We start from the raw sequence: 14378 nt of genomic DNA on the forward strand, positions 1-14378 counted from the left end.
CTCTTAGCAAAACTCCCCAGTACAGAAGACGTCTAATGTAATGGAACTGAAAGTCATGATCAAGGGCTAAGTGTGTCAATGCCACAAACTGGAAAATAGATTGTCTTTTACTTCGTTTTGATCCATCACTTTTATTAGATTTAATAAATAAAAAAATTCTGAAATGGATAATTACATTTTGATATTGCCTTTTTGTTGTTGCATGCAGCTCAGAGTACAAACAGAGGACAATGGGGATAAACAGTTGATGTGATCTTTATTTTAGATTACATAATATATTTACATGAATTCAAACGGATTGATATAAGACAAATATAGATTATATATGGATGCATTATAATCATGAGAACGGTTGGCTCCATCTCATCTCCGTTATGTCCCTCGGTGATACGGACACAATCCGTATTTGATCGAGCAGGTAAAAATCGGTAAATTTCTCTACCGACAACCGTACGAACGCTTAACGGTTTGGAACGTCCCGGGATCCCCGCTGAAACAGCTGCACCGTTCACGAGATTCATTAATCTGATGCGAGCCAGCGACGACGAATTCACGGTTTTACACGCTGACGTAACAGATATTACAATGCAACAACGATAGAGTTTCTCTTGGTTTATGAGCGGCTCAATACTGTACAGGGACCAGGGGGCAGGAAAACAATGATGCCCTTCAGGAACGTTATCGACCTCGGCACTACATCCTCAGCACGATAACCAACTCAATGCAACATCAGCGGATGGTGGATTTTGGGATTTAAATTTATGTCCAGCGGAACGGGCTAGCTTCTGCTTGTGGAAGATTTTCATATTGTATTTTGTTGCAGGAGAGTTCCTGCTCCGGCTCTCCCTCCTATCCAACGTTGTTGTGAATTATCAAACATGGCGACTGTACCAGTATATTGCATCTGCAGATTGCCGTACGACGTTACTCAGTTTATGATCGAATGTGATGCCTGCAAGGACTGGTTTCACGGAAGGTAATTGTTTGAACCTATTGGGGTGATTTTCTGTCCGTTTGCATTGTATTTTGTAGTGTGTTTTTCGCGTTTGACAGTTTATGTTGAACATTCGCTGTCCACATCTGAATTGCAACAAGAGCGAGGCCGCTTGAAGAAGGCGGAGTTAAATATAGATGACTCGGGTTGTGACATTAGCGCTAAAATATTTTTGCGAACAATGTAGTCATATAAATATTTAAGTGTGTGTTTGGATAATTCTGTTTGTATTTACATAATCGTTTCGCAGCTATATCTCGTGTGGCTACGGTAGCGTTGTTGTGGCGAGGCAGCGAACGACCGTAGGACAGAACGGAACAGTCGGTGTCTGAACCGACAGCCGCGAGGCTGCACTTTTCAATCTACTTCATGTTCACATTGACCCGCGGTCAAAATCACAACGTACAATGGTGTTTTATTTGTCCGTTTATTGTTTTATTGCTTGGTGACGTTCTAAAAGCGTTTAGAAAAGTAGGAGCCCAACTCTCCTGTGACAATAGCCCGCTCCCCTCCAGCCAGGCGGTTTGAATACCAGCCCATTGATAGCCGACTAAACTCAACCGCACCATTTAGATGGAGTTGTGCAGCGACTAGTGTGGGCGGACTGAACTTCCGATGTCACATCAAATTACGTTTTTATTTAAAAAACTACGGATTTCAGCCCCCAAAGAATAACCGGTATTTACACAGGATAATGTAATGTGTAAATGCGTGCTTTTCTTTGGGTGCTGAAACCCCTCGTTTTTGATAACTTAAATGTTATGTGACATCGGAACTCCAGTCCGCCCACACTAGTCGCTGCACAACTCCATCTAAATGGTGCGGTTGACTTTAGTCGGCTAGCCCATTGATAGACATTGCAGCGTTGTCTAGATTTTTACTGGGAAAATGTCTAGATTTTTACTGGGAAAATGTCTAGATTTTTACTGGGAAAATGTGCAAATTACTTGAAGATTACATCTTCACGGCATGTATTTGAAACCACTCTATTCGCCGATAATAATGCAGGTCTGCCGCTTTTTTTTTTTATTGATCCATTTTGATTTTGTTTTGATGTCCTTTGTACGTTTTAATGGCCCATTATAGGGCAGTCATCCCTTACTAGTGGTGGGAATCGGATCATTTTCTATTTCGATCACTTATTGCAAACAGAAAATAGTAAACTGGCGTTTCAAATCAAAGGAAGATATTTACGCGCGTTAACGTTAACCCTTTTGTGCAAGGCTGGATAGATACAATGTATAATTCCGTGTCCCGCTGCCTGCTACAATGTACTGGATCATCGGCCGAACATTCGTTTAGAATAAATGTATCGCTCAAATCATCGATACGAGTTTAGCGATGCCTTATTATTTGTGTGATTTGTAAGTCGCTCTGGATAAGAGCGTCTGCTAAATGACGTAAATGTGTGAATATCACGAAACTTGGCGGATACGAGAAAGCATCAAAGCAATGCAGGTCCACCCGGAGGTCTCAGCTGAGATATTGTGCTTATTTATGGCCGCGGTCTAGTCTGATGATGATGGCACATTAGCTATTGTCCCTAGCTTGACACTGTTGAATCTACTAGCCTAATAGCCCATAATATGGTCTCTATAATTCACTCTTCATACTAAGGGTTTGCCCTTACTGAACTAGCTAGGTACAATATCTAATTAAACTACTATTACGCTACGTGGGCTAGGCTATTAATTCATCCCCAACATGCATGCCTGGTACTGTGCATACTTAATAGCTGATAAGTGATCAATGTATTTACATAATTGATTGATCAGGTCAGACATGATGATCCCTGTCCCCTCTCCCTCTCTCCTGCATCTCCTTTGCTGTCTGTCTGTCTGTCTGTCTGTCTGTATGTCTGTCTGATTACTACATGATTTAATGTACTGGGAAGACTGGGACTATTGACAGTAGAGCAGGGTGTTCATGGTAGACACACTAACCTGGTCTGGCTTGCAGCATCAAGCTAAACCAATATGGACGTTTCAGTTTCTCCACTGTATCACATTTGTAGACCATGATGAGATATTACATTGAATTGAGCTGATGTGAGGTGTGGGCAGCTTCCCTATCAGTTTATGTTTACCCATGGTTGTTTGCTCTTTTTTTATTTATTGTTTTTGTCAGATATCAGTAGCATGTTGCTTGGCTTTTTACAGTTTCTGTCATAAATAGAGTTGGAGTTGTAATCTCCCTTGGCCTGCAGTCTACGCTACTGTCTCTGTCAGTGTCCGGCTGCTCTCAGTAACATTGCATCATAATGACATAAGGCTGTTATTGACATGTATTAAAGGCTATTACTGCAAATTAAGCACATTAGACTAGCCTATATGAACCATCAAGGCCTATCCGATCTGACATGTTACTGATGTTTTAATTAGTGTGTTATGCAGTGTGACCATAGGCCTAATAAGATGGGATATGAACCCGGGTCTCCCATTGGGGGAAAAAACAACGTCTTGACCATTAGACCAAGATAAAATTGTCTTATGGCTTATGGTCATACAGATTTGGAAGTCGCAGGCGGGGCTACGTCATCACGTGACCATGAGCAACCGTGACCGACTCATGTCCACTACACAAATTCATGGCGAACAGATACAGTACCTTCCGAAAGTATTCATACTCCTTGATTTAAATCTGTGTCAGTCTGTTCACTCCCACCTGTCAGTTAAAATGATGTCTCAGAAAATACAGTTTTATAATATTTACAGGATTAGTTGTTACAGCCTGAATTCAAAATTCAAAATTGATTAAATAGTATTTATTTCTCCCCCATCTACACACAACACACCATAATGACAAAGTGAAAACATGTATTTTCGAAATTTTTGCTAATTTATTGAAAATGAAAATATATAGAAATATCTCATTTATGTACAGTGCCTTGGAAAAGTATTCATCCCCCTTGGCGTTTTTCCTATTTTGTTGCATTACAACCTGTAATTTAAATGGATTTTTATTTGGATTTCATGTAATGGACATACACAAAATAGTCCAAATTGGTGAAGTGAAAAGAAAAAAATAACTTGTTTCAAAAAATTCTAAAAAATAAATAACGGAAAAGTGATGGTGCATAGGTATTCACCCCCTTTGCTATGAAGCCCCTAAATAAGATCTGGTGCAACCAATTACCTTCAGAAGTCACATAATTAGTTAAATAAAGTCCACCTGTGTGCAATCTAAGTGTCACATGATTTGTCACATGATCTCAGTATATATACACCTGTTCTGAAAGGCCCCAGAGTCTGCAACACCACTAAGCAAGGGGCACCACCAAGCAAGCGGCACCATGAAGACCAAGGAGCTCTCCAAACGGGTCAGGGACAAAGTTGTGGAGAAGTACAGATCAGGGTTGGGTTATAAAAAAATTGAAAGAATATGGCACCACAACAAACCTGCCAAGAGAGGGCCGCCCACCAAAACTCACAGACCAGGCAAGGAGGGCATTAATCAGAGAGGCAAGAAAGAGACCAAAGATAACCCTGAAGGAGCTGCAAAGCTCCACAGCAGAGATTGGAGTATCTGTCCATAGGACCACTTTAAGCCGTACACTCCACAGAGCTGGGCTTTACAGAAGAGTGGCCAGAGAAAAGCCATTGCTTAAAGAAATAAATAAGCAAACACGTTTCGTGTTCGCCAAAAGGCATGTGGGAGACTCCCCAAACATATGGAAGAAGGTACTCTGGTCAGATGAGATTAAAATTGAGCTTTTGTCTGGCGCAAACCCAACACCCCGAGAGCACCATCCCCACAGTGAAGCATGGTGGTGGCAGCATCATGCTGTGGGGATGTTTTTAATCGGCAGGGACTGGGAAACTGGTCAGAATTGAAGGAATGATGGATGGCGCTAAATACTGGGAAATTCTTGAGGGAAACCTGTTTGTCTTCCAGAGATTTGAGACTGGGACAGAGGTTCACCTTCCAGCAGGACAATGACCCTAAGCATACTGCTAAAGCAACACTTGAGTGGTTTAAGGGGAAACATTTAAATGTCTTGGAATGGCCTAGTCAAAGCCCAGACCTCAATCCAATTGAGAATCTGTGGTATGACTTAAAGATTGCTGTACACCAGCGGAACCCATCCCACTTGAAGGAGCTGGAGCAGTTTTGCCTTGAAGAATGGGCAAAAATAACAGTGCCAAGCTTATGGAGACATACCCCAAGAGACTTGCAGCTTTAATTGCTGCAAAAGGTGGCTCTACAAAGTATTGACTTTGGGGGGGTGAATAGTTATGCACGCTCAAGTTTTCAGTTTTTTTGTCTTATTTCTTGTTTGTTTCACAATAAAAAATATTTTGCATCTTTAAAGTGGTAGGCATGTTGTGTAAATCAAATGATACAAACCTCAAAAAATCCATTTTAATTCCAGGTTGTAAGGCAACAAAATAGGAAAAATGCCAAGGGGGGTGAATACTTTCGCAAGCCACTGTGTATCGCATTATAACATGTTTACTTTGCCAACAAATGAGAGAGCTAAAATTATACCTTTGAACTTGAGATGGGTTAAATGGAATACTAACTGCAATCTGGACACTGACAGGCCTATAATATCTTACATGTAGCCTAATTTGAAATTAACTCCTGCAGAATTACAGGGCCTTCAGAAAGTATTCACACTACGTGACTTTTTCAACATTTTGTTGTTACAACCTGAATTCAAAATGGATTAAATTGAGATGTAGATGTTTTATCACTGGCCTACACACAATACCCCATAATGCCAAAGTTGAATTATGATTTTAGAAATTCTTACAAATTAATTAAAAATGAAAAGATGAAATGTCTTGAGTCAATAATTATTCAACCACTTTGTTTTTGCAAGCCTAAATAAGTTCAGGAGTAACAAATTGCTTAACAAGTCAAATAATACGTTTCATGGATTCACTCTGTGAGCAATAATATTGTTTAACATACAGTTGAAGTCGGAAGTTTACATACACCTTAGCCAAATACATTTAAACTCAGTTTTTCACAATTCCTGACATTTAATCCTAGTAAAAATACCCTGTCATTGGTCAGTTAGGATCACCACTTTATTTTAAGAATGTGAAATGTCAGAATAATAGTAGAGAGAGTGATTTATTTCAGCTTTTATTTATTTCATCACATTCCCAGTGGGTCAGAAGTTTACATACACTCAATTAGTATTTGGTAGCATTGTCTTTAAATTGTTTCACTTGGGACAAACGTTTCGGGTAGCCTTCCACAAGCTTCCCACAATAAGTTGGGTGAATTTTGGCCCATTCCTCCTGACAGAGCTGGTGTAACTGAGTCAGGTTTGTAGGCCTCCTTGCTCGCACACGCTTTTTCAGTTCTGCCCACAAATGTTCTATAGGATTGAGGTCAGGGCTTTGTGATTGCCACTCCAATACCTTGACTTTGTTGTCCTTAAGCCATTTTAACACAACTTTGGAAGTATGCTTGGGGTCATTGTCCATTTGGAAGACCCATTTGCGACCAAGCTTTAACTTCCTGACTGATGTCTTGAGATGTTGCTTCAATATATCCACATAATTTTCCTTCCTCATGATGCCATCTATTTTGTGAAGTGCACCAGTTCCTCCTGCAGCAAAGCACCCCCACAGCATGATGCTGCCACCCCCGTGCTTCACGGTTGGGATGGTGTTCTTCGGCTTGCAAGCAACCCCCTTTTTCCTCCAAACATAACGATGGTCATTATGGCCAAACAGTTCTATTTTTGTTTCATCAGACCAGAGGACATTTCTCGAATAAGTACGATCTTTGTCTCCATGTGCAGTTGCAAACCGTAGTCTGGCTTTTTTATGGCGGTTTGGGAGCAGTTGCTTCTTCCTTGCTGAGCGGCCTTTCAGGTTATGTCGATATAGGACTCGTTTTACTGTGGAAATAGATACCTTTGTACCTGTTTCCTCCAGCATCTTCACAAGGTCCTTTGCTGTTGTTCTGGGATTGATTTGCACTTTTCGCACCAAAGTACGTTCATCTCTAGGAGACAGAACGCGTCTCCTTCCTGAGCGGTATGACGGCTGCGTGGTCCCATGGTGTTTATACTTGCATACTATTGTTTGTACAGGTGAACGTGGTACCTTCAGGCGTTTGGATGAACCAGACTTGTTGAGGTCTACAATTTATTTTCTGAGGTCTGATTTCTTTTGATTTTCCCATGATGTCAAGCAAAGAGGCACTGAGTTTGAAGGTAGGCCTTGAAATACATCCACAGGTACACCTCCAATTGACTCAAATGATGTAAATTAGCCTATTAGAAGCTTCTAGAGCCATGACATCATTTTCTGGAATTTTCCAAGCTGTTTAAAGGCACAGTCAACTTAGTGTATGTAAACTTCTGACCCACTGGAATTGTGATACAGTGAATTATAAGTGAAATAATCTGTCTGTTAACAGTTGTTGGAAAAATGACTTGTGTCATGCACAAAGTAGATGTCCTAACCGACTTGCCAAAACTATAGTTTGTTAACAAGAAATTTGTGGAGTGGTTGAAAAACGAGTTTTAATGACTCCAACCTAAGTGGATGTAAACTGTCATTTTTTGAGTCTATCTGGGTAAGTCTCTAAGAGCTTTGCACACCTGGATTGTACAATCTTTTCATATTATTATTATAAGTTAGGTCAAGTTGGTTGTTGATCATTGCTAGACAGACATTTTTAAGTCTTGCCATAGATCTTCCAGCCGATTTAAGTCAAAACTGTAACTCGGCCACTCAGGAACATTCAATGTCGTCTTGGTAAGCAATTCCAGTTTAGATTTGGCCTTGTATTTTAGGTTATTGTCCTGCTGAAAGGTGAATTCATCTCCCAGTGTCTGGTGGAAAGCAGACTGAACCAGGTTTTCCTCTGGGATGTTGCCTGTGCTTAGCTCTATTCCGTTTCTTTTTATCCTAAAAACCTCCCTAGTCCTTGCCGATGACAAGCAATACCCATAACATGATGCAGCCACCACCATGCTTGAAAATATGAAGAGTGGTACTCAGTGATGTGTTGTGTTGGATTTGCCCCAAACATAACACTTTGTATTCAGGACATAAAGTTAATTTCTTTGCCACATTTTCTGCAGTTTTACTTTGGAGCCTTATTGCAAACAGGATACATGTTTTGGAATATTTTTTATTCTGTACAGTGGTATTTTCACTCTGTCATTTAGGTTAGTATTGTGGAGTAACTACAATGTTGTTGATCCATCCTCAGTTTTCTCCTATCACAGCCATTAAATCTGTAAATGTTTTAAAGTCAACATTGGCCTCATGGTGAAATCCCTGAGCGGTTTCCTTCTTCTCCGGCAACTGAGTTAGGAAGGACGCCTGTATCTTTGTAGTGATTGGGTGTATTGATGCACCATCCAAAGTGTAATTAATAACTTCACCATGCTCAAAGGGATATTCAATGTCTGCATTTTATTGTATTTTTACCCATCTAACAATACTACCAAGCAAAAGAGCAGTAACTGCATATTTGGTCAAAAATTAGTTATTTATATTTTTTTATACATTAAATGCATGCTTTATCATGTGAACAAATATCCTGCCTCCATTGTGTTATGGAGAAAATGGGGGTGTCATATTTGCAGTAACTGCAAAGAGTTAATCATCTCCAAGGATCTGCCTATAATTCATTTGGCTGGACAAGAAAAAAAGTTTGAAGTAATCTTTCTCAGTTTCACTCTGAGCAGTTACTGCTGTTTTGCTTAAGGGGCAGAATAGGTGCCCTTCTTTGCGAGGCGTTGGAAAACCTCCCTGATCTTTGTGGTTCAATCTGTGTTTGAAATTCACTGCTCGACTGAGGGACCTTACAGATAATTGTATGTGTGGGGTACAGAGATTAGGTAATTCAAAAATCATGTTAAACACTATTATTGCACACAGAGTCAGTCCATGCAACTTATTATGTGACTTGTTAAGCACATCTTTACTCCTGAACTTATTTAGGCTTGCCATTACAAAGGGGTTGAATGCTTATTGACTCAAGACATTTCAGCTTTTCAGCTTTTTTAATTTGTAAAAAAATTTAAAAACATAATTCCACTTTCACATTATGGGGTATTGTGTGTAGGCCAGTTTCACACTGTAGGCCAATGACACACTGTAGCTTTGTTTGACTGATGGTTGTTATGACAGTGGGTTAGCCTACAGCCCTCAAACTCAACTCTGGACCTCACAGCCAGTTCCACTGTTCCCCTCTAATCAGGGACTGGTTTAGACCTGGGACACCAGGTGGGTGATTCCCCTCTAATCAGGGACTGATCTAGACCTGGGACACCAGGTGGGTGATTCCCCTTTAATCAGGGACTGATCTAGACCTGGGACACCAGGTGGGTGATTCCCCTCTAATCAGGGACTGATTTAGACCTGGGACACCAGGTGGGTGATTCCCCTCTAATCAGGGACTGATCTAGACCTGGGACACCAGGTGGGTGCAATTAATTATCAGGTAGGACAGAAAACCAGCAGGCATCAGACCTCATAAGGTAAGAGTTGAATACCATCTGGCCTATAGGCTATGTGAAACACTTGATGAAAGTAGGATCTTTGCTGAGAACGAGATGAAGCTCTTGTTGTTATTATGTTGATCTGCACTGAAGCATTGATAAACAAACACTAAACCGTAGTTTGATGCTCTGCCGAGGTCTGTCGTTTGGTGCTCTGCCGAGGTCTGTCGTTTGGTGCTCTGCCGGGGTCTGTAGTTTGGTGCTCTGCCGAGGTCTGTCGTTTGGTGCTCTGCCGAGGTCTGTAGTTTGGTGCTCTGCCGAGGTCTGTCGTTTGGTGCTCTGCCGAGGTCTGTCGTTTGGTGCTCTGCCGAGGTCTGTAGTTTGATGCTCTGCCGAGGTCTGTAGTTTGGTGCTCTGCCGAGGTCTGTAGTTTGGTGCTCTGCCGAGGTCTGTCGTTTGGTGCTCTGCCGAGGTCTGTCGTTTGGTGCTCTGCCGAGGTCTGTTCTGTCATCCAGTCAACACAGGCTGTATCAGAGTAGGAGTGCTGATCTAGGAACAGGACCCCCTGTCCATATAATCTTATTCATTGTGATCTAAAAGGCAAAACTGATCCTAAATCAGCACTCCTACACTTGAGATGCTTTCTACATACAGCCACTGGTCTGTCATTCAGTGATCACATCCAACATATTTTATTGTGTTGCAATGCACTTTATTTATTTATTATTATTATTATATTTTTATAGTTTTTACCCCCAGTTTCAATCTGGTCTCATCACTGCAACCAAGTAAAGCCCCGGCCAAACCCTCCCCTAACCCGGACGACGCTGGGCCAAACCCTCCCCTAACCCGGACGACGCTGGGCCAAACCCTCCCCTAACCCGGACGACGCTGGGCCAAACCCTCCCCTAACCCGGACGACGCTGGGCCAAACCCTCCCCTAACCCGGACGACGCTGGGCCAAACCCTCCCCTAACCCGGACGACGCTGGGCCAAACCCTCCCCTACCCCGGACGACGCTGGGCCAAACCCTCCCCTAACCCGGACGACGCTGGGCCAAACCCTCCCCTAACCCGGACGACGCTGGGCCAATCCCCTCCCCTAACCCGGACGACGCTGGGCCAAACCTCCCCTAACCCGGACGACGCTGGGCCAAACCCTCCCCTAACCCGGACGACGCTGGGCCAAACCCTCCCCTAACCCGGACGACGCTGGGCCAAACCCTCCCCTAACCCGGACGACGCTAGGCCAAACCCTCCCCTAACCCAGACGACGCTGGGCCAAACCCTCCCTAACCCCGGACGACGCTGGGCCAAACCCTCCCCTAACCCGGACGACGCTGGGCCAAACCCTCCCCTAACCCGGACGACGCTGGGCCAAACCCTTCCCTAACCCGGACGACGCTGGGCCAAACCCTTCCCTAACCCGGACGACGCTGGGCCAAACCCTTCCCTAACCCGGACGACGCTGGGCCAAACCCTCCCCCTAACCCGACGACGCTAGGCCAAACCCTCCCCTAACCCGGACGACGCTGGGCCAAACCCTCCCCTAACCCCGGACGACGCTAGGCCAAACCCTCCCCTAACCCCGGACGACGCTGGGCCAAACCCTCCCCTAACCCAGACGACGCTGGGCCAAACCCTCCCTAACCCAGACGACGCTGGGCCAAACCCTCCCCTAACCCAGACGACGCTGGGCCAAACCCTCCCCTAACCCGGACGACGCTGGGCCAAACCCTCCCCTAACCCGGACGACGCTGGGCCAAACCCTCCCCTAACCCGGACGACGCTAGGCCAAACCCTCCCCTAACCCCGGACGACGCTGGGCCAAACCCTCCCCTAACCCCGGACGACGCTAGGCCAAACCCTCCCCTAACCCCGGACGACGCTGGGCCAAACCCTCCCCTAACCCAGACGACGCTGGGCCAAACCCTCCCCTAACCCAGACGACGCTGGGCCAAACCCTCCCCTAACCCAGACGACGCTGGGCCAAACCTCCCCTAACCCAGACGACGCTAGGCCAAACCCTCCCCCTAACCCAGACGACGCTGGGCCAAACCCTCCCTAACCCCGGACGACGCTAGGCCAAACCCTCCCCTAACCCGGACGACGCTGGGCCAAACCCCTCCCCTAACCCGGACGACGCTAGGCCAAACCCTCCCCTAACCCGGACGACGCTGGGCCAAACCCTCCCCTAACCCAGACGACGCTGGGCCAAACCCTCCCCTAACCCAGACGACGCTGGGCCAAACCCTCCCCTAACCCAGACGACGCTGGGCCAAACCCTCCCTAACCCGGACGACGCTGGGCCAAACCCTCCCCTAACCCCGGACGACGCTAGGCCAAACCCTCCCCTAACCCGGACGACGCTGGGCCAAACCCTCCCCTAACCCAGATGACGCTGGGCCAAACCCTCCCCTAACCCGGACGACGCTGGGCCAAACCCTCCCCTAACCCAGACGACGCTGGGCCAAACCCTCCCCTAACCCAGACGACGCTGGGCCAAACCCTCCCCTAACCCAGACGACGCTGGGCCAAACCCTCCCCTAACCCAGACGACGCTGGGCCAGTTGTGCACCGCCCTGTGGGACTCTCGGTCACGGCCGGTTGTAACACAGCCTGGGATGGAACCAGGGTCTGTAGTGACGCCTCAAGCACTGCGATGCAGTGGCTTAGACCGCTGCGCCACTCGGGAGGCCGCAATGCACTTTCAATAAAGTTCCTACCAGTCAGTCTGTCATATAAATATTACTTTGATTCATGTTTTGTAAGTTTGAGTGATTGATTGAGTAAACCTGATCCAGCCAGAACGGTCCATAGGGCAGGAGCCTAAACCTGGTCCAGCCAGAACGGTCCATAGGGCAGGAGCCTAAACCTGGTCCAGCCAGAACGGTCCATAGGGCAGGAGCCTAAACCTGGTCCAGCCAGAACGGTCCATGGGGCAGGAGTCTAAACCTGGTCCAGCCAGAACGGTCCATAGGGCAGGAGCCTAAACCTGGTCCAGCCAGAACGGTCCATAGGGCAGGAGCCTAAACCTGGTCCAGCCAGAACGGTCCATAGGGCAGGAGCCTAAACCTGGTCCAGCCAGAACGGTCCATAGGGCAGGAGTCTAAACCTGGTCCAGCCAGAACGGTCCATAGGGCAGGAGCCTAAACCTGTTTTTGTAGGGTGAGGAAGCTTGGACTGGCTGTTGGCTAATAGACACATGGTTCATTCTACTGTAGGGTGTGTTGCTTCACATGGACAGATGGGTCTCAAAATCATTATCATTGTTATCAGAGCATTTTAAAACAGGTATTGATTAAAACAGGTATTTATTAAAACGGGTATTGATTGCTATGCTGACGCCCTCTTTTGACTTTGTTTCAGCTGTGTTCATGTAGCCCAGTATTTCTCTGTGTTCACGTAGCCCAGTATTTCTCTGTGTTCACGTAGCCCAGTATTTCTCTGTGTTCACGTAGCCCAGTATTTCTCTGTGTTCACGTAGCCTAGTATTTCTGTGTGTTCACGTAGCCCAGTATTTCTCTGTGTTCACGTAGCCCAGTATTTCTCTGTGTTCACGTAGCCCAGTATTTCTCTGTGTTCACGTAGCCTAGTATTTCTGTGTGTTCACGTAGCCCAGTATTTCTCTGTGTTCACGTAGCCCAGTATTTCTCTGTGTTCACGTAGCCCAGTATTTCTCTGTGTTCACGTAGCCCAGTATTTCTCTGTGTTCACGTAGCCCAGTATTTCTCTGTGTTCACGTAGCCCAGTATTTCTCTGTGTTCACGTAGCCTAGTATTTATGTGTGTTTCAGCTGTGTTCATGTACCCTAGTATCTCTGTGTGTTTCAGCTGTGTTCATGTAGCCTAGTATCTCTGTGTGTTTCAGCTGTGTTCATGTAGCCTAGTATCTCTGTGTGTTTCAGCTGTGTTGGTTCAAAGTGTTGGTTCCTTTGTAAACAGAAGGTGTAACTTAGACTAACAGTGAAATATTTACGGGTCCTTCCCAACAATGTAGAGAAAAAAAATGTAAAAACAAGAGGAATAAATACACAATGAGAAACAATAACTTGGCTATATACACAGGTTACCAGTACCGAGTCGACGTGCAGGGGTACGAGGTACAGTGAGCTCCAAAAGTATTGGGACAGTGAAATGTTTTGTTGTTTTGGCTCTGTACTGCAGCACTTTAGTGCAGACTGTCAGCTTTAATTTGAGGGTATTTTCATCCATATCAGGTAAACCGTTTAGAAATTACAAATGTCAAAAAAACTAACATTCCTAAACAAAATCACGACTATGACAGTCATTCGTTTTATTGGACAAAAATGCTCACGTTAAATCCGTCTATGATCGTCATGAAGCTTCACTTGTGTGTCCCAGTCTTCATAGTCGCTTTGGTCTTCTAACAACATGCGGGAGGTAACGGCACGGTAGCGGCTGTAACTGCGACGTGAGTAGGCTATATTCAGGAGCCTATATCCCCTGTATAGCCCCGGTCCCCTGATCTGCAGGGTGAGCTCATAAATGCGCTGCCACTGAATGTTTCAGAGATATGAAGTTATGATGCTGCGTGTATTTCATCAAAATGTTCCCAGTCAAACAACCAATGATACTGCACTGCTCTGGTTCTGTTCCCAGTCAAACAACCAATAATACTGCTCTGGTCCTGTTCCCAGTCAAACAACCAATAATACTGCACTACTCTGGTTCTTTTCCTGTGTTTGGTCCGGACTGCGTTCTCACCTGCAGCGAACCGCACCATGGTACGAATTTAAATCGGACCGACACCACCCTTTCTAAGCGAACCACAGTGTGTTGTTTAATGCACTCCTGAAAGCAGATAGAGTGCCCACAACAGTCCAAACGAACCAAACTAAGGTTTGGAAAAAAACGCTCCAAACCCAATTTGGTGTGAAAGCCCCCTCGGTTAATATCCCTATAGAGTCCAAGCCGGGGGAGGGCAAAAATGAAAACCCAAA

The 14378-nt window shown here is 45.1% G+C and overlaps 1 protein-coding gene across 1 annotated transcript in view; it reads left to right on the forward strand.

Annotated features, from left to right (window-relative positions):
- Positions 1-294: 294 nt before the first annotated feature.
- Positions 295-14378, forward strand: part of phf2 (PHD finger protein 2) — a 137429-nt gene continuing 123345 nt past the window's right edge. Inside the window, exon 1 of the mRNA XM_045223648.1 lies at positions 295-976. Coding sequence (XP_045079583.1) covers positions 879-976 — 98 coding nt within the window. The 5' untranslated portion in view covers positions 295-878. The remainder of the gene's footprint in view (positions 977-14378) is intronic.

Source organism: Coregonus clupeaformis, chromosome 12 (assembly GCF_020615455.1).
Source record: "Coregonus clupeaformis isolate EN_2021a chromosome 12, ASM2061545v1, whole genome shotgun sequence".
Lineage (NCBI taxonomy): Eukaryota > Metazoa > Chordata > Actinopteri > Salmoniformes > Salmonidae > Coregonus > Coregonus clupeaformis.